The following is a 21,881-nucleotide window of genomic DNA, read 5'->3' on the forward strand; positions in this document are numbered from 1 at the left end:
ACTAAAGTAAAACCTAGCCACCTCACTTAAAATACAATACCTCCTTCTCATCTGCAGTGGATGGAGGTGGTTCACCTACCTGCATCTTGAATACTAATGAGTTGTCTTCTGGAAAACGAAAACAGTGCTTATTTTTGCTTTTTCAGACTCTCGTGTCCATAGTGAGTTCTTTCCATGAGAAGATCACAGCCCTAGAAGAAAAGGCTTTGCAGCTGGAAAAAATCAGCAATGATGCCAGTAAGGCATCTATAAGTAGATCCATGACAACAGTTTGGCAACGCTGGACACGGCTCCGGAATGTAGCCCAGGAGCAAGAGAAAATTTTGGAAGATGCAGTGCAGGAATGGAAGGGTTTTAATGACAAGGTAGATTTTAGTCTTGATAAACCCTCGCCTTGTACATAGGCTGTCACTCATTATGCTGCCTTATCTTGCAGTAGAGAAGACTGATAGCAGTAATAACTGATTCTTTTCCTCATGTCAGAAGAACACAGCTATGAAAGATCCAGGTTTAGAATCATTGCCTCCAAAGTTTGAACTGTTCTTCTCTATGCATACATGTATAGTACATACGGAGTTGTTCTGGTTTATAGTAGTTCTTTAGATTCTCCTCCCTTGTTTCCTCTCCTCAAATGTTCTGTTCTAGATTATGTTAACCTATTTTTTTTCTTTCTTTATCTTCTCTCTTCTTCTCTTTCTTCTCTTTTTTTTTTCTCTCTTTCTTCTCTCTTTTCTCTCTTTTCTCTCTCTTCTCTTTCTTATTTCTTCTCTTTTTCCCCTGGAGAACATGAAGTTGCTCCTTTTGAGTGTAAGCAGTGATGATAGTTCCTGTCATTGCTCATTGATCATATGTCTCTTTTTTCCCCTACTTGACTTTTTTTACCTGTCATTGTCCATTATTTATGCCCAGATAACAGCTTCTCTAGGAATGAAGATAATGATTTTGTTAGATGCCTGACTTGTGCCAAACAGGGGTGTGCCCCAGGGTAGAGCTCTAGTTCCTATGGCAATAAGCATAATAAATACTAAAGACTACAAGAAGACACCCATAACTGGACAAAAAAAATCCCTTAGCAAGTCCTAATCCCCTGTGAAGAGCAAGGGATCTGGCACTGTAGAGCACAAGCCCTTTACCACAACTGTTTTATAGAATCTAAATGTGCAGCACTGGGTGTAGCACCTTTTGGTGTCAGTTGTACTAGCTTCTTTGGTAATTTTATTATTGACAAGACTGCATCTCTTTCCATAGATTCAGAAAGCCACCATAGCTATAGATCAGCTACAGGATCGCTTACCAGAAAGCTCAGTGGAAAAGGCATCCAAGACAGAGCTCCTGGAACTCCTGGATTACCACAGCAGTTTCCTGCTGGAGGTGGACCACCAGCTGTCATCCTTAGGCCTGCTCAAACAGCATGCTGTTAGCATGCTTCAGGATGTGGAAGTAAAGCCTTCGTCTCAGAAGGAGCTACCAGTTATGCAAGAAATCAAAGCAATGCAAGATCGATGCCACAAGTAAGGAAATAATTTAAAAGATTCTCCAGAAAAATGGTACCTTGCAATTCATTATTAAGAGCTTATGTATCATTTTAATATCATTAACAATTAACATGCCTAAATAAATATTAGCTATTATTTTAAATAAGCATTAATTTTAATTTAAAATTACTAAAAAATAATTATAAATACCTTTTTTGCCATTATTTTTATTTCCATCAGAAAGAGCTTGACTTTTAGAATATGTATGTCTTGCCTTGCCTAATAACACTTACTTACATAAAAGCTGCATTATCTACATTAAAGTTACAAAGACTGATTTTAAACACTTCCATTACTTCTCACATTAACAGTGATTGTTTATCTATAAATATCCTCTTTTGATTAGTTTATCACTTTATTTCCCTTGTCTGAAGCACCTAGGTACCAAAAGTAGGTCCTGATGACATTTACAGGGGAATGTAGAGCTATGCAAACAAAACATAACTTTTTACCTTGAGGCTATGCAAATGTTTATCTAAATCTATAACATCTCCCTTCCATGGTGAAAACGGGAAGTTTTATGTTAAGTTTTAAGACACATAGCTCATAACTATGCTAAGATACCATTAAGTGGATCTCCACTCTGGGGAGACAAAGAGAAATGAAAAATGTAAACTGTAAACCCTGCACCAAGCCTGTGCAAAGTTTGTGTGTGTATAAATAATTACAGGAAAATAGCAATCCCTGCAGAAAATGTGTAGATGTAAGTACATTTAGAATTCAATTTTTCACTTACTTTAAGTTGGTTTCTAAGATATAGGGTCTGTGGTGATCTCCTGCTCATGTAAATAAGGCATGATTCATCTATGCAAGGTTATGCAAATATAAATGAAATATGGGAATATCAAAGATCCATGTCACATGTATAAGAGCTGCAAGTAGTCCAATAGAACTTTCACAGAGGTGTCATTTTTTACAGGAGATCCAATTTCTTGACCAAAGTGCAGAAATTCTGTCTTAGTAGAAGTGTGGAAATAGGCCATGTTCAGATGCTTGACCCACAACTTATCCTAAGTATTCTGCCAATGCAAATCCCATCAATCGGTCAGGAATTTATCTCATGTTATTTTACATTCTAGATATCAATATCAGAGCAGGTGAAGTCTTGCTTTTTAATTAGTGTACAGAAATAAACAAGTGTAAGATACAGTTTTTCTGACCTATTTTAGAAGTTTCTTTTGTAATGACAATGAATAATCCTAATTCATGCCCTGCAATTGCCTATTTCCTCTACTGACAATCAGAGCAATCTGTGGTGATGGGCTCAGATACAGGGATCTCTATTGTATACATTTTAATTTTTTCAAAATAACTTCATGCTTTATGTCCAAACAAAACTAAGGTATGGACATGAAAATTTTACTTTATTTGAATTTATTTCTCTGGATGTGATACTCTCAATCATTGTCTTTATAGTTCAATAATTTTTGACAAAGTAGGGTTTTTAGACACTACTAATTCTTCACAAATAGTTATTGTTTCTTTCTTTCTGAAGTATGCAACAGAAAGTTAAAAAAGGCATGAAGATGGTGAAACAGGAGCTGAAGGAGCGTGAGGAGGTGGAAGCAGAGATTAATATTGTGAAGTCCTGGATCCAGGAAACAAAAGAATATTTATTAAGCCCTGATGCAGAAGTGGACATTCAACTTCAGGAGCTGCAGGTATACCACATTTCTAAATCACAATTTTTATCTTCATTTTTATCTGCTAGTGAACGTTAATAGTTTCAAAACCACCACAAATTCAAATTAGAAAATATTAATGGGTTTTTTAGTAACACACTAGACAAGTTCACAAAGCATAAGGTACATGATGGACTCCAATATTTTATTTAAAAGATATTTAAGATGTATTCTCATTGTTCTTAACAATACTGTTTTTTTTCTGTCAATAGTCTCTCTGTGGTGAAGTTACTACTCATCGCCAGGCTGTTGAAAAACTGGCTGAACAGCAGCAGAATAAATACTTGGGGCTTTATACCATTTTGCCTTCTGAACTCTCTCTTCATTTAGCAGAAGTTGGACTGGCCCTCGTAAGGGTACAGGATCAGGTAAAGTGCAGTAGATAAGTGCTTAACAGATCTACAACCCTTCTTCAGGCTTTGTAACTTGGTATCCTGCTGTGGCCAAACTATGGCAACACAGAGTAGTTTTATTACCCTCATCCATTGAATTACAGTTAAATAAAAGTTAATTTCCTTTAACGAGGAGTGATTTCTGTTTATTGATTTTAATTCTTATTGTTAACAGATTCAAACCAAAGAAAGAGAAACTCAGCAAATCAAAACATTGAATCAAGAGTTTGATCAGAAAATCCAGGGGATAGCAAATGAACTAAATACCATTCTTTCCAAACTGAAAAAGAAGACAAATGATATAGCACAAGCTAAACTTGAACAAAAGGTAAGACAAGGCTCTCCTTACCTGGTTATGCCATAAATTTTTTCTGAACTGGGACACTCACTTCATACCAAAGTGTTGTTTGTGAAGACTTGCAGGACACAGTTTTTTAATATAGTTCAACAAAAGAATTATACAGAAATAAGGGTTGAATGATGAGATTTTTAAAACTATATTCTTTGTAAACAGGTCCACACAGGTAACAGAATTTGGAGGAAGCAACTGAGTGTTAAAGTCAGATGGACAAAGTTTCACGGTTCCTTTTAAATAATGAGCATGACTCCAATCTGGAAAAGCCTAAGGAACCTTCAAACTGCTCCTTGTACTTGTCTGTACTGTAAAGATCATTCTTTATTTACGTTAAATAGATCTATAGAATTTTACTTGTAGCCCATTTGGTTCAACAATGAGGCAAAGTACTACTCATGCAATTAAGAGTAGTACAAAGGACTCTTGGTTCTTTTTGAAGGTTATCTTAATCTTACGTATGTGCCACGCTCAGAAAAAATCATCTGTACTGAAGTGTAATGACCAAATTAGGATTATCATATATGAGTAAAGGATTTTGGGGAGAGATGGAAAAGGGGTTGGCTGAGGGTTTGGGGTTTTCTTCTGTTTGTTTATTATTTAAACTAGGCAAAGATAAACTTTACCAAATTATTATCTGAAATTAAGCCAAGCATACAAAATAGGAGATGATTTATCATGACTGGTATGTCATAAATTGCCTGTTTATTTTCATGAGATGCTCAAGATGTTCCAAAATACTTTTTTGGAACTAATGTTTGCTTTGCAGGTAGTGTCACTGAACTGTATCCCCAGTGTTTCTCCTTGATTTCAGTAAGAAAGCAGAAAGCAAGTGAAATCTGCTTTCTTATGTTGCACAAATGAAAGCTCTCTGTCACTGGAGATATCATAGTGTTCCAAGTGCTTTTATGTCAGTATTTAGCTGACACTGAGACTGGGTTGGCTTTGGTTACAGCAGATTATATTTTTATATTAACATTGAAACAGATTGTGAAGAAATAAAAATCTGTTTTTAATCCATGTGACTCAAGTCAAATGGATCCTTCCTACACAAAAAGCATATAAATTCTGCATAATATCTTTAGTAAATACGTTTGTTTATGCTTGCTGTAATATGTGTGTCTTTGTATTTAGATGAGCAGTTTAACATCTGTCTTTGTGTCTACATGTAGACAGTTATGTCTCCAAGTTCGTGGAATAATATTGATTTATCATAATGATTGATGGTAGCTTGCACTCTGAGGAGTGTCTGCCAGGACAGCCCTAACCTGAGGACCTTGAAGTAACTTCTTGAAGCATTTGTAGCAGAGTTCTGAATGATAGCAGTTTAAATTTGTAGAAATAATTGGAGAGAGGCTAGAGTCTTTGTCCAAGCAGTGGGACAAGAGGCAATGGGCAGAAACTGATGCACAGGAAGTTCTACCTGAGTGTGAGGAAGAACTTCTTCACTGAGCAGTGACTGTGCATTGGAACAGGTAGCCCAGAGAGGGTGTGGATCCTCCCTCACTGGAGATACTCAAGAGCTATCTGGATACAATCCTGTGCCATGTGCCCTGGGGTGACCCTACTTCAGCAGGGAGATTGGACCACCGTGGTCCCTTCCAACCCAACTTACTCTGTGATTCTGTGACTTATTTTATTTACATTACAAAAACAATGAATTTTTAACACCTTGGATGCAAAAAACAAATACAAAAACAATCAGTAGTTTCTTTTCAAGAAACTGTAGCCCAGAGCATGCTATAAATCTATGAGAAACCTGAAAAATGTTTTAGGCTTCCTTTTCAAAATATTTGTGACTATGGTAGAAAAAACTGATTTTGAACTGTGTTTCTATTATACCAGTCTAGCACAATCAGACTGCTCCTGCATCAAGATCATGCTATGAAAATGCAAGTTTCAAAATAAAATTCAAGTTTTCATAATCCATTAATGAGTAACAGCAATAAAACAAACCCCTTTTCCAATAAATAAAAATCCTTGTCATGGCAGTCTGTGCTGACAATTCATTTCAGAAACAAACTTAGAAAGATGCCTGAGAACGGTTAATGTCACACTGAAGTGACGCAGTCTTTGGCTACGGCAGGGAAAACGGTTATCCATTTCAGCCAGGAAGTCACAGGAGAAAGAGTAATGGCACATACTTAAGAGATGACCAAACATCCTGCTGTTCTGCTTTCCTGCTTAAAAATGGGAAAAAAAAAAAAAAAAAACTATGGAAACTTTGGACAGGATATAAAAGTTGCAAGCTGGACTAGATATAATCAACCAAAAACCTAACACTTCCTGGATCACTGATTTTATTGTTTTTCTGTCTAGATCCTTGGTGACGAGTTGGACAGCTGCAATATAAAGCTGTTGGAATTAGATGCATCAGTCCAGGACTTTGCAGAGCAGAACGTACCCCTGGCTAAGCAGCTGGCTAACAGGATAGGGAAACTCACTGCATTGCACCAACAGACCATACGGCAGGCTGAGTACAGAGCAGCCAAGCTCAGTCAGGTATGGTCTTAAATCCTTTCTGCTCTTTCCTCTCAGAACCAGAAGGAGCATACAAACAACCTCACTTATTTTCCTGGAGTTAGGCCAGACAGGGTATTCCTTGGCACATCTGCCTGTTATTAGTCAGGACTTCCATCACATTCCAAAGAGACACAGGTCAAATCAGAGGGTGAAATAATTCTCAGATGTTGTTTAACACCATCCTGCATTAATCACCTACTGCTTGGTTCCTTTGGCCCTAAAAAGATTGTAGATCTCACAAACAGTAGCATGTCTGGAAATGGTACCTCATTGTGCTTCTCAGGGTCTCTGTTTTGTCACTGTTACCTACATTTGCAGCATTAAAAACAAAAGTTTAAAAAAATAAATATTTTGCTCCAGTCCCAATACATGGAGGGTGAATATAACTTGTATATTCCATAGAAAAGCCTATATACAATGGCCCTGATAATGCATAACATTTATGCACTATTTTGTCATTCATAATTATGCATTCCCTGTGGTTCAAAGTCTCTGAAATTATTTCTCCTTTTTTCCCCTTAACTGTTCCAATCCCCAAAAACCTCTAGCTAAAAGCAAATAAATGGAATTTCTATGGTTCTGCCATCAATACCCTGATAAATTATGAGTTATCCTTTCTGCATGCATGAAGTTGCTTCTGTAAGAAAACTTCAAAATATCCTTTTCAATTTCCTCTGAAAAATTGTTTTTAAGAAGAGATAGAAAATTATTATCAAAGTAAGAGTTCAATCAAAGGTGCTTGGTAAAGAGACTTAACATTAGGATATTTTTGTTCAGCATCAAAAAAACCACTTATCATAAAAAATGATAGGTTTTGAAAGAGTAGTGGAAAGGTAATGGAAAGAGAGTTAAAATTAAGAAATTGAGCCATAAATCGAAAGATGAGGTATTTTGGAATTTACATGTGAGGCTGAAATATGCACAGGGAGTGTTCCCTCTAAGGATATAATTGAGCATCAATGGACTCTCCCAGTGGGACTTACATTCTCATAGTGCCTTCTTTTCCCCAAAACAGATAATCTTACTACTGGAAACAGACCTATTTTAATTCCATAAATACATAAGAAATTAACTTACATAATACAGGAAGGAAAAGTTGTTAAAATTATCATGAGTTTAAAACAATGAAGGAAATAAAATTAGTTTTTCATCCTCCAAGAATTGTACAAAATTACATCTTAGGCTTAAGCAAATTTTTCTTTTATCTAGGCTGCTTCACACTTGGAAGAATACAATGAGATGCTGGAGTTCATATTGAAATGGATTGAGAAAGCAAATATCCTAGTGCATGGTAGTATAATATGGAATTCTTCCTCTCAGCTTCGTGATCAGCTTAAAGCCTACCAGGTGATTATGTGAGCTATGAAATTTAAAAGGCAGTGTATTTAAAAAGGTATTTTCAAAGCAATGGAGTACTACTTCCTCTTAAAGTGCTAGATTTCTTTGACTGTTCACCCAAGCCTTAAAAATGGTTTTGGACAATTGTTTTGAAAACTGAAATAAAGATACTTTGTAGAATAAAAACATGTGATTCAAAGTTGATCTCCATGTTCCCCAAGGAGTTTGGTTTCATAGGGGCTTTTGGCTGAATACTGTGCACACTGTGATTCTACCACATCAAGCACCTTACTGCAGCTCATACTCTAAACTTCAGTTAAACATGATTTTCAGTTTGGGGATCTTTTCTTTCTCCATTATGTTAAACTGGAATAGCCTGTGTTCTCATCTAATGAGTTCTATACCAAATATTCTCAAACTGATACCTAATGGAAGAGTTTATTCCAGTCTCTTCCTGAACATTTCACATCAGAGTAATTTTCTGTCACTGTAATTGTGCAATTTGTTCTGTGTGTGTGTCTGTGTGTGGAATGTGTGTGTGAGATCAGTGGGATATTTTGATGAGGTTCAAGCTTGCCTGGTGTTATGTGACCATGTGAAAGAAATCAAGGCACCATAAGATAATAATGTATCACTAATACCAAAAAACCATAAATTACGGTTTTTATGTGTACATTACTTAATTGTCAAGTACATTCTTGTACATTAGTGCAGTGTAGTATGTCAGACTTTCTATTCTGAATAGGAGCTTCCAGGCAATTTATCCTGAGGAAAGCTGGAGACAGAATTTCTGTTTTGGTTTTGCTATGGCTTTTTCTGCGCTTCAGAATCTGACAATACAGGCTTAACCAATGCCATCCCACACAATACTTTGGCAGTGATTTTTTTAGGCAGTATTAATGACTCCTACCATGCTATAACGCTACACCCAAGTGCTTTCTGCTACTTTCTGTTAGGTATATGAGGCTTCCAGGACCAATATTCTCCATAGATTGCATATATTATATTTTTACACACAAGTATGTTTAGCAAAACACTGAAATTAATGTGTTGGTAAGTACAGTTGCTGAAGCTTCATGACTTAATCTTTTGCTTCTCAGTCTCTATATGCTGAAGCACTTCAGCAGACCTTCAGAGCTAAGCATATTGCCTAAGCTTTACAGGAGATCAGTGGAACATAATAAATAGGCTCATAAATATATACAGATTGAACAGTTTGCAGAACAATATACTTTAAAGATATGTGTCCTTGAGTCTCAAACCTGACATTCAATTTGCTTGTATCTCCACCTAGAGCATTCTTGATGAGTCTGGAGAGATTCATGGGGATCTTGAGGCCATGAGCGAGAGGATTGATTACCTGGCAAGTGTGTACTGTACTGAAGGAATGTCACAGCAAGTGCTGGAACTGGGGCGGCGGACAGAGGAATTGCAGCAAGTTATCAAAGTGCAGCTACCAAACCTCCAAGATGCTGCCAAGGTAAATGAAAGCAGTTTTTCTAGTGCTGGCTAGCATCTAGGGTGAGGTAGGCATCATACTACTGAGATTATTAGCAGTGAAGAAAATTTGTGGTCTAAACAGGGTATGACTTTGTTGTCTAAAGTCAGGTATCTTGCACTGTTCGAGATGTTGCCTTCAGGTGCTGACTCAGATGGGCACAAGATTTCTGCAGGTCCTGTTACAAGTGCCGTTTCTGGATGGATAGATTTGGGATAATGGTTTGTCTCAAATAGCACTGAGCATCTATGTTTAGATACTTGAAAAGTGTATTTGTTGACACATTTTGCTATTTCCTTTATTCTTCTCTTAAATGATCTCTAAATGCTGTTATTTATTAATTTAGATCAGCTCTGGACCAAACCTGAATTCCATAGTACAAGGCCTACCTCTACAAAGGACTGCAGTGAAAAGAATGGACATGCTTTTTCAGTTTTATAAAGTATATGCTGTATTTGAGATTGAAGTGCTTAAAATAATAACTCTGCCTTTGCAATCCCTTTTTCTAGACTTTCATATAACTGGTATTTTTATCTAATATTTTAAACATTTAAAATTAAGTGTCAAAACTGTAAATTGTTTCTTGCACTGTATGTAAGGGGGATGTACCTGAAAAATCCAGACAGATATATTTATAGTGATTTCTATTTTTCCACTTATTCATCCCTGAATTAAATGTGTTACAGGATATGAAGAAATTTGAAATTGAACTGAGAGCCCTACAAGCTGCTTTGGAGCAAGCCCAAGCCACACTGACATCTCCAGAGCTTGGGCATTTGAGCTTGAAAGAGCAGCTTTCTCACAGACAGGTAAAAGACCAGGACCTCACAGTTAACATTTGACTAGTGTGATCTTACACAAAGGATAATGAGTGTTGATGAGATTGATTTCTGTGTTTCTTAGGTGGGTCAGTGTTTCAGAGTGTAGCCCCAAATTACTGCCAAGGAAATAAGGGATGGAGCAAGAAGAATCAGTCCCTCAGAGGGAATAGTTGAAGTATAATTCTTTATGAGCCCGTTCTTAGGGTGATGCAGTTCTGGGAAGTGTGCATCCAATCTATTTAATCCATATTAATAAGCAATAAAACCCAATTCTTATCTAGCACTTATGGTCAAGGGGTTCTTAAAATATTAAAAAGGAAGTCTAGATTGTTACCATTATTTTACAGATAGAGACACAATGATATAGCTTGTTGCTAGCTTCTCCAACAGTAATCCGGAGCACTAGGAGAGGATTCAGGTTTCTCTAAGCCCAGTTACATTTTTCTATGCTTAGTTGAATTACCCCCCTTAGATATTGTGGCTTTCTCTATTGCATTTATTCTGCTGTGGAGATTTCTCAGTTTGTGAGTTTTGGTCTCAGTCTCTTAGCAGGAATAATAAGGCAAGTTACAGCTTTCTGAGTTCTGCAAGACATGTTTCTTTCTGCAAGCTAATCTGGAGATTTAACTGTCTCAGTCTGCCAGTGAAAACTGGATGCCAGCAGGTTCACTGTAGCATTAAAATCTGCAGAAAAACGTATGTAAGAAATATGTACAGAACATATGTAAATTTGCACAGCTTCCTTTTCATTAAAATACACAGTCTTTATTATGGGGACTTGGGAACAGATTTCAGAATGTGGCCTTGAAGAGTGCAAGTGAACACATCACCCGCCATAAGGATGAAGGAACATGGAATTTACACTGGATTTTCTGTGCATTCTTTGTCCTGGCTCTAGCAGATCTTTCTTTTGTACAGAAAGGGGCTGTAGCCCCTGTCCACCTATTTCACCAGACCAGAGAGGGGATGTTGGAAAGCCCCTGGCTGGCACACAGCCCCCAGGGTGCCTCTGGGTGCTGACTGAACAATAAAAACACCCTTTGCCAGCAGTCTGGGGTCTGACAGAGGAGAGGCCCCACCTGTGCTGCCTGAGGAATAGGTCATTATACTGAAACTCTGGTTAGATTATCCACCATATGTCATGAAACTGCAGAAATAAAAAAAGCAAAACAAATCAAAAAACCCCCAAAAAACTCACAATCCTCTCATCAGTATGCACTTCAGACCTACTTAGCTATCGTTCTGTGTGTGGTGGAGGGAAGGGGAGATAACAAAATTCTCTATCCGTGTTTGTCTCATTGTCCAGCTGATTTATATCCATTGAATCTAAAATATTTTTCTAATGTATTAAGGCCCTTTTTACCAACTTTGCCTTTTTTCTTTTTTTTTAATATCTGTACATACATTCATTAAACTCCTCAATGTAGATTAAAAGAATGGTGATCAAATCTATTCTCCAGCCATTGCACTTAAATCCTTCTCATGCATATGAGCAGACAGCTTGAATGGACATCTTGTATGGAATAGGCACTATTAACAAAGGCACACAGCTTGTGATTATTCAAAGAAAAAGGTTTCTGTGTAGCTCTGTTCCTTTCTGTTTGATTGCCTTGTGAATTTTAAGCAACATTTTCAGCCATTTTCAGTTTGTATTTTCAAGGGAAGGTTGTGAATACAATGGGATGCATGTGCTGTTTTGAAAATGTGCTTCTATGTCCCAGCAGGGAGTTCCTTCAGACTTTAAGACTGTATGTGTATATATAACTTACTCTTGTGCTGCTTCGATTTGTGGAGTTTCTGGTAATAGAAATTTATTTTTTACTTGGACACTTAGAAATAGGTACTACTAGACTTTTTCATTAATTATTTTTATATCAAATATATGAGCTTTTTGCTTAAGTAATCTTTAGAAGAATTCTCATTTCACAATGAGCAACTCCAGAGAAAGTGTTTCTAATTATATTCAATTTAGGAAGTAGGTAAAAATTTTTTTCTTTTATTGTTTGAATGTATCATTATTTTTCTTTGGCTGCGTGAAGTGCTCTGGGAGTCCTGAAAAATTGGTTTATTATGGCACTGACTTTGTTTCTAGCATCTGTTGTCTGAAATGGAGTCACTGAAGCCAAAAGTTCAGGCAGTACAAGACTGCCAGAGTGCCCTGCGGATTCCTGAGGAGGTGGTCACCAGCCTGCCCATGTGCCACAGCGCCCTGCGGCTCCAGGAGGAGGCCAGCCGCCTGCAGCACACGGCCATTCAGCAGTGCAACATCATGCAGGCAAGTGCAGCTCCATCCCACGAGTCACTCAGGGGAACTTGAACAGCAACACACAGATTGTGATGGAGACACTGAATTTCATACCTCTGTGCACTCCTCTGCTCTGTACTACCATTGGCAATTTCCCCACTAAGTCTCAGTAATTCCTGACTTTAATTTACTCCTCAGACTCTCACCTCCGTTCTCTCCCTGATACGATTTTTGTAACGCTGTTAGGATAAACTAAACAGCTAATATACAACGGAATGCAGGTTAATTTTTTAAGATATGTAATCAATTAGTAAAATTAATATAACATTGTAACATCAACTGCTTCTGAAGATTACATAAAAACTATTGAGTTAATTAACTTTGAGGTATAAAAATAATTATTTTTAATCTCTCTATTTATAGTTTACATATATTTTTTTCCCGATTTTGGAATCATTCAATGTCTATTAAATTTGTATTTTCCAATTTTGCTAAATACAAGTAAACTAGATTTTGTTTGATTGTTTGGATTTATAATTAAACATGTAAAAGGTATTTCCAAAGAAGAGAATAAGCTTTTCTTCTCTGCTGTTTGTGATAGGAATGTAGATATCATATTCCATAGGCTAGAGTGCAACTACAAAGTTTCAAGTTGGATAATAGAAGAGACTTGTGATGATTGAGGATAATTAATGATGGTTAAATACAAGAAAGGTTACAACGTCATACTGAAAATTTTAAAAATGGGCTAGACAAACTGCTCATGGATCTATAATAGAAAGAACTGATACTGTATTGTTAGGATAATTATCTGAATTAATCTTCGTAATCCTCTCTCATCTGTATTTTCTGTAATATCTAAGCTTTTCTTAAAGTCACAAATGAACACCTGAAGTGAAAAAGCAGATGAAAATGCTTTATAATAAAACCATGAGACTAAGGAAGGCTATCATCTCATGGGTATGTTTGGTTCAGGTGCTAGTTGGAATCAAAAGTTACAGCACCTTACATCAGAAATCTAAAATATCATGTTAAGTGGACTGTGGGTTTGGGAAATATTTAAATAAATGAAGCTGTTCAATTCATTGCAATTCACAATATTTATGAATAGACAATTTCCTGACTATACTCCTGCTTTGCTTATCAAGATGTGAGTGCCAGATACTTCAGGAGGGAGATCTGTCGTTCTTAGGCTAAGTGAAAATTAACTTTCGTGTAGACACTCAATCTTTTTTTCCCTTCTCTAGGAAGCAGTGGTTCAGTATGAGCAATATGAGCAAGAAATGAAACATTTGCAGCAGATGATAGAGAGTGCCCATCGTGAGATCCAAGACAAGCCAATAGCAACCAGCAACATCCAGGAACTCCAGGTCCAGATTTCACGTAACGAGGTATGGGACCCAAAATGTATCAAAACATTGGGCTCAATGGCAGCTCACTGAGCTCACTGACCCAGACAACTTTTCATAAGTAATAGTCGTAAGATAGCTGAATTGCTTTTCAGATTTCCTCAAGGCTAGTTGAGCAGATAGACTTCATTCCAGAGAGGAAACTCCTGCTATTGGTACAATGTGGACAATTCATTTGTTTATTCAGTTAGATATATCCTAACCTTCTGACAATTTTATGATAAACAAAAGCATTGCATAATTAAGGGGCAGATAACATTAGAACTTGACTGAGGAGTGTCCCAGAAGTTCAGCAGCTGGTTACTTAATCACAATTAGTTCAGTCATCCATATGTACATATGTGTATCCTAAAGAACTTGTACATATACGCATGTATATCCTAACATACTTGCTCATTTTCATCCCAGTCACATTCTGTAAATGTGAGACTTGAATCAAAGAGACTTAAATCAAAGGAAACCTGCAATAGATTTGGAGAGAAACTCTGCACCATTCACTCCAAAGGTTTCTTTAAAGTCTTTGTTGTGAAGATTTTTGTGCTCTGGAGTTGTGGGTCCTGCCCACAAACTCGTGGATTATCAGCCCTTGAATAAATCATGATAGTCTCTGTCCAGCCTTATTGTTTTGGTGGCTTGAGAGATCCTCCTGAGCCCCTTTCACCTCCACTTGTCTGCTGTGTAATTCCTGGGATAGAAAATCCAGCATGATCTCTGTGTGTCACTTTTGGCACCAGATGGCACCATTTACCTTTGAATTAAAGCTCTCCCTCCTGGCATGTTACATGTGTTGCTCATCTTCTCTCCAGTTGTTACAGCTGTTATTTAGTATAAATTCAAGAGCAGTTTCCATGTACAAACACTTTTGGTTTTATTAGTACTGTATTGATAATTCTATATTCTCTATTCAAATATTGTGGAAAAGCAAATGCAGGAGAATGACCAGCGATTCAGGGTAATATTGCTGGAGGAAGGAATAATGCTGCAGGCAGGAAGGAATTAAAAATGAGGCAGCTTGAAGTTTCATGTACATTTGGTAGCTAGGAGTGGTCCTAAACATCTGCAGGAAGAGAGCAGCTGTATGATAACACATGTGTCAGGATCAGCCAGAGCAGACAGACTTCATACGTGCAAGCTTTCCACATTTAGAGGTAAGGGAATTTGAAAGACAGAGATAAGCATATTTCATTATCATGCTTGCTGTGCTAAACACCTGTAAAAATGCATAACATGAAGTGAATATTCTGAACCATATACTTCAAAAGTCAAGTCTGTCAAGATTTTTGTTAGGCGTGTCATTAATTTAAGAAAATATCAGTTGCCACATCCCCTGTTAAAGGCTGCAAGTAAAAGAACTTATAGGGAATGCTTTTAGTAGCTAAGTTTAGAATTAAAATAAGAGGAAGGAAGAAAGTAGAAGGAAATTGCATCTTGATTTTTGGGAAGCTTGTATTAGTATGCATGTATGTAAGTAGATACCATGTCTAGTGACCCGTGTTGTTTAGAATTTCAGATAAGAATGTGGGTGAGTATCTTCATACTTGAGAATTATTTCAATGGAAAGTACAATACCTCATGGTTCATTGCTTTTTTTAAGATGCTTTAATATTTTTAATTTTATTTTGCAATCATGTTTTTGCTTACTCTTGGTTTTCAGTTGAAGGAGGCATTTTAGATAATTGGTGCATTGGACATTAGTACCACAAATGTCATTGCCCTTACTAATATGATGGAATAGAGTGTACTGAATGACAATAATTTTCTAGTGAGGCTCAGATATGTCATTCATTGAGCATGTATGAATGACTGGAATTTGGCAAAGAGCAGATAACTGTTCGAGCTGCTAGACATTAAATGTGTGGCTTGATTTGATTGCAGGTTGGTTTCTGACTGTTCTGCTTGATGTTTTATAATCAAGACCTTTCTTAGTCTCCAAGAAAAGCCTTGGAGCACCAAAAGAGCACCTTTTGTAGCTAACATGACAGATGGTGACAAGGTGCCATTGAAACTCAAGTAGTGAAGTGTCATCCTCAGTCTCTGAGCTGTTTCAATTCCTATTTCTTGCAATGAGTGTTCTGCACTGTAATTTTGAGGAATTTTCTTACTGAAAATGTCATACAAACAAAAACATCTTTTAATTTATCAGCCTGAAGCAGTAATTGTATTTACTTTTGAAAAGATATTGTAATAATATGCCTACTAGGTCTTGCAAACTTCTATTGCTATTTTTCTTGAAAACTTGTGAGTTTTGAAAAAGTTAAAGCAGATATAAAAATGAAGCAGAAATATATACTTGAACAAATAATCACCAATTTAGCAGGCAAGCTTATACAAATGTTTTCACTCCTTTGACCAAAACTCTAACTTGTAACTGAGTGTCTAAGGAGACAGGAACAATAGCGTCAGCAAAAATATTAAACACTTCCACCATTTTTTATTTGAAGTATAATAATGAAAGCTTTGAAACTGGACACTGAATGGGGCAACAGTATAGGGTAGGAGAGAAGACGAGACACTTATGAATAGTCATAAGGCTATTCATTTTAATCTTTCTTGTCTAAAAATCTTAAGCTTATGATGTTGTTTGGCCACATAAATAGACCATTTCCTAAGCATAAAAACCCCAACAGTTTAAAATGCAGTCTGCTTTATGCTAGTTTCCCCATCTCTTTTTAAAGAAAGGTTGGTCCTGTGCAGCTCAACTTTTAACTCAGTAGACTTACACAAAACCAAAACGGGATTAAAATACAGCTTATCCAAACAGTGACAAAAAGTCTGCCTTTAATCTTATTATGTGACTGATTGTTCCTATCACATTTGAGCCTGTTAGACCCTGTGAGTTATTGTTTGGACAATTCATTCTTTCTGGTGAGAGCTGAATGGGGCATTTTTGCAGTTGTGGCCACTACATGACCTCATTTCCCTGGCATGCACTGTTGCGGCGGGAGCTTCATCTTCCTCAGATAAATGGAAGCAGATCGGGGGCGGGGGGAAATAGGGCAGGAAGAGGGAGAGACGCTGCAGCGTGCAGAGGTGGGCTCACGTTCGGGCAGGATGGGAGCGTGAGGCGTGCATCCCTCCGTCCGTGCATCCCTCCGTCCGTGCATCCCTCTGTCCGTCCGTGCATCCCTCTGTCCCCGCGCGGCCGCCGCCGCTCCAGCCGCCGCTCCGCGGTCCCTGCGCTGGCGACATCCTGCGCGTCAGCAGAGCGGCAGCGCTGCCGTGCCATTGGCTGCCATGGGAGGGGACAGCTTCACTTCGCCGCGGAAGCTGAAATGCTGCCGGTCCTGTGGCCTTTGCCGGCTGCATCAGCAGTAGGGGAATAAAAATGTTTCCTCAGGAGCTTGCTCAGAAGATCAAAGGATACCAGGAGCAAATTGCTTCTTTGAATTCCAAGTGCAAGATGCTGACAATGAAAGCAAAACATGCCACCATGCTGCTGACAGTGACAGAAGTGGAGGGGCTGTCCGAGGGAATGGAGGAGCTGGATTCAGACCTGCTCCCAGCACACCCCACTCATCCCTCGGTGGTTATGGTAAGCAATGCTTTGGTCACTCTGCTCATTAGCTGAGCTGCTTCCTCTTGCATCATTACAACACCATGTAGCAAATTGCCACAGCTCATATCTAGCTTTTGAAATGACTGTAGTGTGACAAACAAAACATTTTGCAGCTTCACTTTACTGTATTATGCTATATATGGGTTATCAAGACTTGTTGATAAAGGCTGAAGTTATTTAGCAGACAAATACATGAAATTTGTGAGCAGTAATATGCAAATATTGTGCTTTTTATTTTGTAGCTGTCAGCATGCAAGAACAAATGCTAAGAAATTGATGAGTTGCAGGAATAAAATACAACCAGAATAAATATTATTTCATTAAGTGTTGCAGTGTGTAGGCTTTTCATACATTAAAATGGTGATGTGATAATTGACAGTATGCTGCTGCATTCTCAGCTGAGTGTACTGGAAATGAAAGCTAAGTGCTGCCATAGGCCTGATGTTTGACTTACTTTGCTTTCGTTTGTTTCTAACTGGGTCTCATTACAAACATTCTGCTGATGCTATTGGGATTTTTGTCTGAGTTTCAGACTTCAGGATTTATGCCTCTATAGCAGCATTGGGGAAGGAAGAAGGGTTACCTTTGAATACTGGGTTGTATTTTACATTTCAAGTCTGTTCCTTGTTCTAATCAGACCAGGATATGGAGACGAATAGTCCAGTATTCTGTAGCTCTCCACAGTATTTCTGTATGCAGCAGAGATTGTATTAGGAGATGTTTAGGCAAACCTGAATTTGTTATGATTGAGTTGCTTGCTCTACATTGTCTTTTCAAATCCATTAGGGTACAGGAGAGCAGTTTCATACTGAAGTTTGACAAGTAAATTAGACTGTTTATTCAACAGATTTCTAAACTGGTAAATGTAGGAGCATGAAGCATGACTAATTAATGTTGTGGTAATTCTGGCCATGTGTTGTTTTGATCTCAGTCTAAGTCAAGCCTCAGCTGAGGTAACTGATTTTCTTCCTGTGCTCTGGGGTTGCTTTTCCTGTGGCAGATGACTGCTGGTCGCTGTCACACGCTGCTCTCCCCTGTCACTGAGGAGTCTGGGGAGGAGGGAACCAACAGTGAGATTTCTTCTCCACCTGCCTGTCGCTCTCCCTCACCTGTGGCTAATACAGATGCTTCTGTTAACCAGGTACCTCTCTCTTGGCATTCATTCAGCTTTTATCTCAGACATACATGGTTCCATTCCACAGGTGGTTTATTTAATCCTCTGAAGTTGTGTTTAGCTATAACTCCAAGGAACTGAGGCTTAACCTCTTACCAAAGTGAACCTTCAGGTTCTGGTTCAAAATGGATACAGGTATTGACTTCCGAGTTGAAATTGTATAAATCCAGTGTTACAGCTATTCATTCTTTTTAAAAATATATTTTAAGTGACAATTGCAATGTCACCAGTGTTTTCTACTTATAACATGGTTTTTATTTTCTCAGTAGTACTCAATGGAATCTTGCATCCTGAGAAAAAATGCTTTTTATTCCCCATAATGAAACATTGCATTATGTTCCATATCCATCTATCTTACTGTACCATTGCCTTTGTGGCACTGAAATCATAACCTGATTTCTTCTACTTAATATCACTTCAGTTATTAACTTTCATGTGGGTTTTTTCATGTATTGTTCATTCCAACGTTGTTCATTTCCATGGCAGTCTATTTTAAGTGCCAGTGAGGCAGATCAGTGAAATAACAGACATTAGATTTTAAAGCTGAGGGTTCTTGCACTTCTAATAGGAGCGAGTATCAGTATTGATTAAAATGTAAATATTGAAGCAGCACATTGAGCATCATGCACATAAAGTCACACATAAAATGTTATGCTTTGTAAGTCTAGAAATGAGCCTTAGAAACAGTAAACACCTCACTGAATCCATCATAGTCTGGATTTTGTGGTTGATTGGTTGGTTTTGCATTTGTGACTGCTTCCAAAATTGACCACTGCAGATTTGGAAGTTAGAATGTGTTGTGTTGCACTGCTAAGAATTAGACAATTTTGAGCAAGATCCTCATTGATTCCTTCTTCTTCTTTCAGAAATGCGTATGTGTATAGAAGTGACTAAATATAAGACATAAGAATACTAATGTTAGATAGTAAGAGTGGTGACAAAATCATCAATGGCGTACTAAAAGAAGTTGTATTATGCATAAGAAGGATTTTTCTAGTTTTCTGTCATTTTAGATAATCAGAAAGTTCCCTGTGAAGTTTACTTACAGTAGAAAGGCATCTATATATTTGAACATAGAAGTCTTATGACACCATTAATTAATGAAGGAATTAAAGGACCAAAAGCTTCCTCATCAACAATCCAGTGTCAGTTCATTACTTTTCTTTGAAAGTGTAAAAGAAGTCAAACACCTCCAGTCACTCAGACAACAAGGAGAACACAGTGAACATGCTGTTGCACCATGAGGTGACACCAAAATACAAGTTTTAGAGTAAGTGATTTACTAGGGCAAAATTGAACAAAAATATTATGTCTTTCATTTAGCAGAAATTTTTTGAGAGATTAGGTTGATGCTGTTACATCAATCTTAAAAAACTTAGAGCTGAAGTTTTCTTCAATGTGGTTAATGTTGAAATGTACTGCATGTATTAAACAACATGCGGAAGAACATTCCGAAATGCAGTGGCTTACTTACAAAATTCTTAGGTTCACACTCACATAAGATTAAGACTAATGAAACTGCTAGTGCTAGTCATAAAGAATGCCAGGGAGAGTTCAGGAAAGAAGGTTGGTTAAAAAAAATATCCTCAACATTAGTAAACAAGGAGCTCAAATGTAAGTTATCAGTAATTTGTGTTTTTGCAGCCAATCAGCGAAATAATTTGGAGATATTTTGTTTTAAAAAGTAACCAGAGTTAAGAACTAATTTCTCACTGGAAGATCACCTGCAAACTACCAGAAAAAAAAATGTGGACAGGAACTATAGAAAGTGGAGAATAACATGAGTTTAGTCTTGGGAAAAAAAATGTAAGATTCTTCTGAAGAGGCAACTGGGGAAGGAAGGGTTATATGTTAAGACTGCTTTTTAATTCATCCTGAATAACTCTCTATAGTGTTTCATCAGTTTCCTAGCATCCCTTAATGGTGAAACATAGCCAGTCAGAATTCAGACATCTACTTTACATCATTCCCACTTTATTTACATTTTTAACAAGTAATGAAAATATAAAACAAGTGTCAGCTACTTATTAGTGAAATAATGGGGTTATGTATTGAAATAGATTTTAAAAAGACCAGAAATACAAGAAAGTGACAATTCTAGCACTATCATAAGTTTAAAAATGGGGTTTTTTTCTGAAACTCCTATGAAAACAGAGTGGAGGGGAAAGGTGTTATAAAGGTGTTAATGTTGGAAACACTGAGGAATTTCATAATATATAAAATACTATGTTAACAGTTCTGAAATGCAATTAATTCTGATGTTTGGCAAAATCAGACACTTCATCTGTGCTGCTGTACTGAGTGAGAATCCTTTGAGGCTAATTCTCCTTGCACTTACCCAAAGATGCAATTGATTAAAATTTTACACACTTTTTGAAACTTGGTTTCCTGATACACAGTGCAGAGTAGTTGAATGGGAAAAGCTGAAGTGTTGGCACGATGCCCTGTAGGCCACAGCTGATCCTGTGATTCTAGTCTTATGCACTGGGTCACTGTTAAATGCTTTTCTATCTCCTTGTACACAGCCTACTTAAGGATTCTTTCTTTCCTATGTGAGTGGTCACCTAGGGTGCACCAGCCCTTGCTACACCTCTTATGAAATTTAAATACACACTTTTACCCCTACATCTAAGAACAAAGTTTGACTACTGCTCATTGGCTACGTTTCATAAGAACAACCATGGAATATTAGGGCCTTTACAAGGGCAACAAAATTTTTTACTTGCGTGAGCATCTGGATTCCTGCTATCATCATGTGAAAGCTCTGCCAAAAAGAAGCTGCCATGTTGTATACTCCAGAAAGCAGGAAAGGGATTGGTTTTCCCTCACTGTGAAAACAAGCCCTTTATTCTGAAAACCATATTAAGAGGTCACAGAAGCATTGTTCTTGAGAGGGGACTAGCAAAGGGCTGGAGAGTAGCTGCAGGCAAGGCAAAATGAGAAGTTGCTTCCACTGGTGCAATTTTTCACCATTACTTGGAAATATCACTTGTGGTCAAAGTGAAAAATTCTGAAATTGCAGTCCTGAATGCTGTGCTAAACTGTTACCTATTCCATGCTGGCTCCTGGACATTGTAACAATTTAATCATTAAATTTTTCAAGTTTCCCAATTACTGTCTTTGAAGAAGTACCTCATTGGACACTTTTGGACAGTTTTATGGGAATAATCTGGTTTCTGTGCTCTTCCAGGGCCTGATTGGTTTTGTTTACATGGTATTAAATAACTTATTTGCACTCTGTTCCAAATTAGGATCCTTCTTATACGTTGAGCTCCAGTACCTCAGAATTAGTCTTGTTTAGTACCTAACTCTTACACATCTATACAGAATCACAGACTGGTTGAGGTTGAAGGGAC

The 21,881-nt window shown here is 37.5% G+C and overlaps 1 protein-coding gene across 21 annotated transcripts in view; it reads left to right on the forward strand.

The window, feature by feature from the left end:
* The window catches only part of SYNE1 (spectrin repeat containing nuclear envelope protein 1), a 289,881-nt gene that overhangs the window by 175,482 nt on the left and 92,518 nt on the right, over positions 1 to 21,881 (forward strand). For 19 of the 21 annotated variants that reach the window (XM_033056260.2, XM_033056262.2, XM_033056276.2 and 16 more), the window contains 13 exons: positions 147 to 365; positions 1,249 to 1,511; positions 3,031 to 3,196; positions 3,430 to 3,585; positions 3,785 to 3,937; positions 6,281 to 6,463; positions 7,694 to 7,831; positions 9,117 to 9,302; positions 10,007 to 10,129; positions 12,234 to 12,416; positions 13,634 to 13,777; positions 17,133 to 17,327; positions 18,352 to 18,492. In XM_033056260.2, the coding sequence (XP_032912151.1) occupies positions 147 to 365; positions 1,249 to 1,511; positions 3,031 to 3,196; positions 3,430 to 3,585; positions 3,785 to 3,937; positions 6,281 to 6,463; positions 7,694 to 7,831; positions 9,117 to 9,302; positions 10,007 to 10,129; positions 12,234 to 12,416; positions 13,634 to 13,777; positions 17,133 to 17,327; positions 18,352 to 18,492 (2,250 nt within the window). The remainder of the gene's footprint in view (positions 1 to 146; positions 366 to 1,248; positions 1,512 to 3,030; positions 3,197 to 3,429; positions 3,586 to 3,784; positions 3,938 to 6,280; positions 6,464 to 7,693; positions 7,832 to 9,116; positions 9,303 to 10,006; positions 10,130 to 12,233; positions 12,417 to 13,633; positions 13,778 to 17,132; positions 17,328 to 18,351; positions 18,493 to 21,881) is intronic. The other 2 variants (XM_033056267.2, XM_033056270.2) reach the window with 1 other exon arrangement.

Source organism: Catharus ustulatus, chromosome 3 (assembly GCF_009819885.2).
Source record: "Catharus ustulatus isolate bCatUst1 chromosome 3, bCatUst1.pri.v2, whole genome shotgun sequence".
Classification (NCBI taxonomy): Eukaryota; Metazoa; Chordata; class Aves; order Passeriformes; family Turdidae; genus Catharus; species Catharus ustulatus.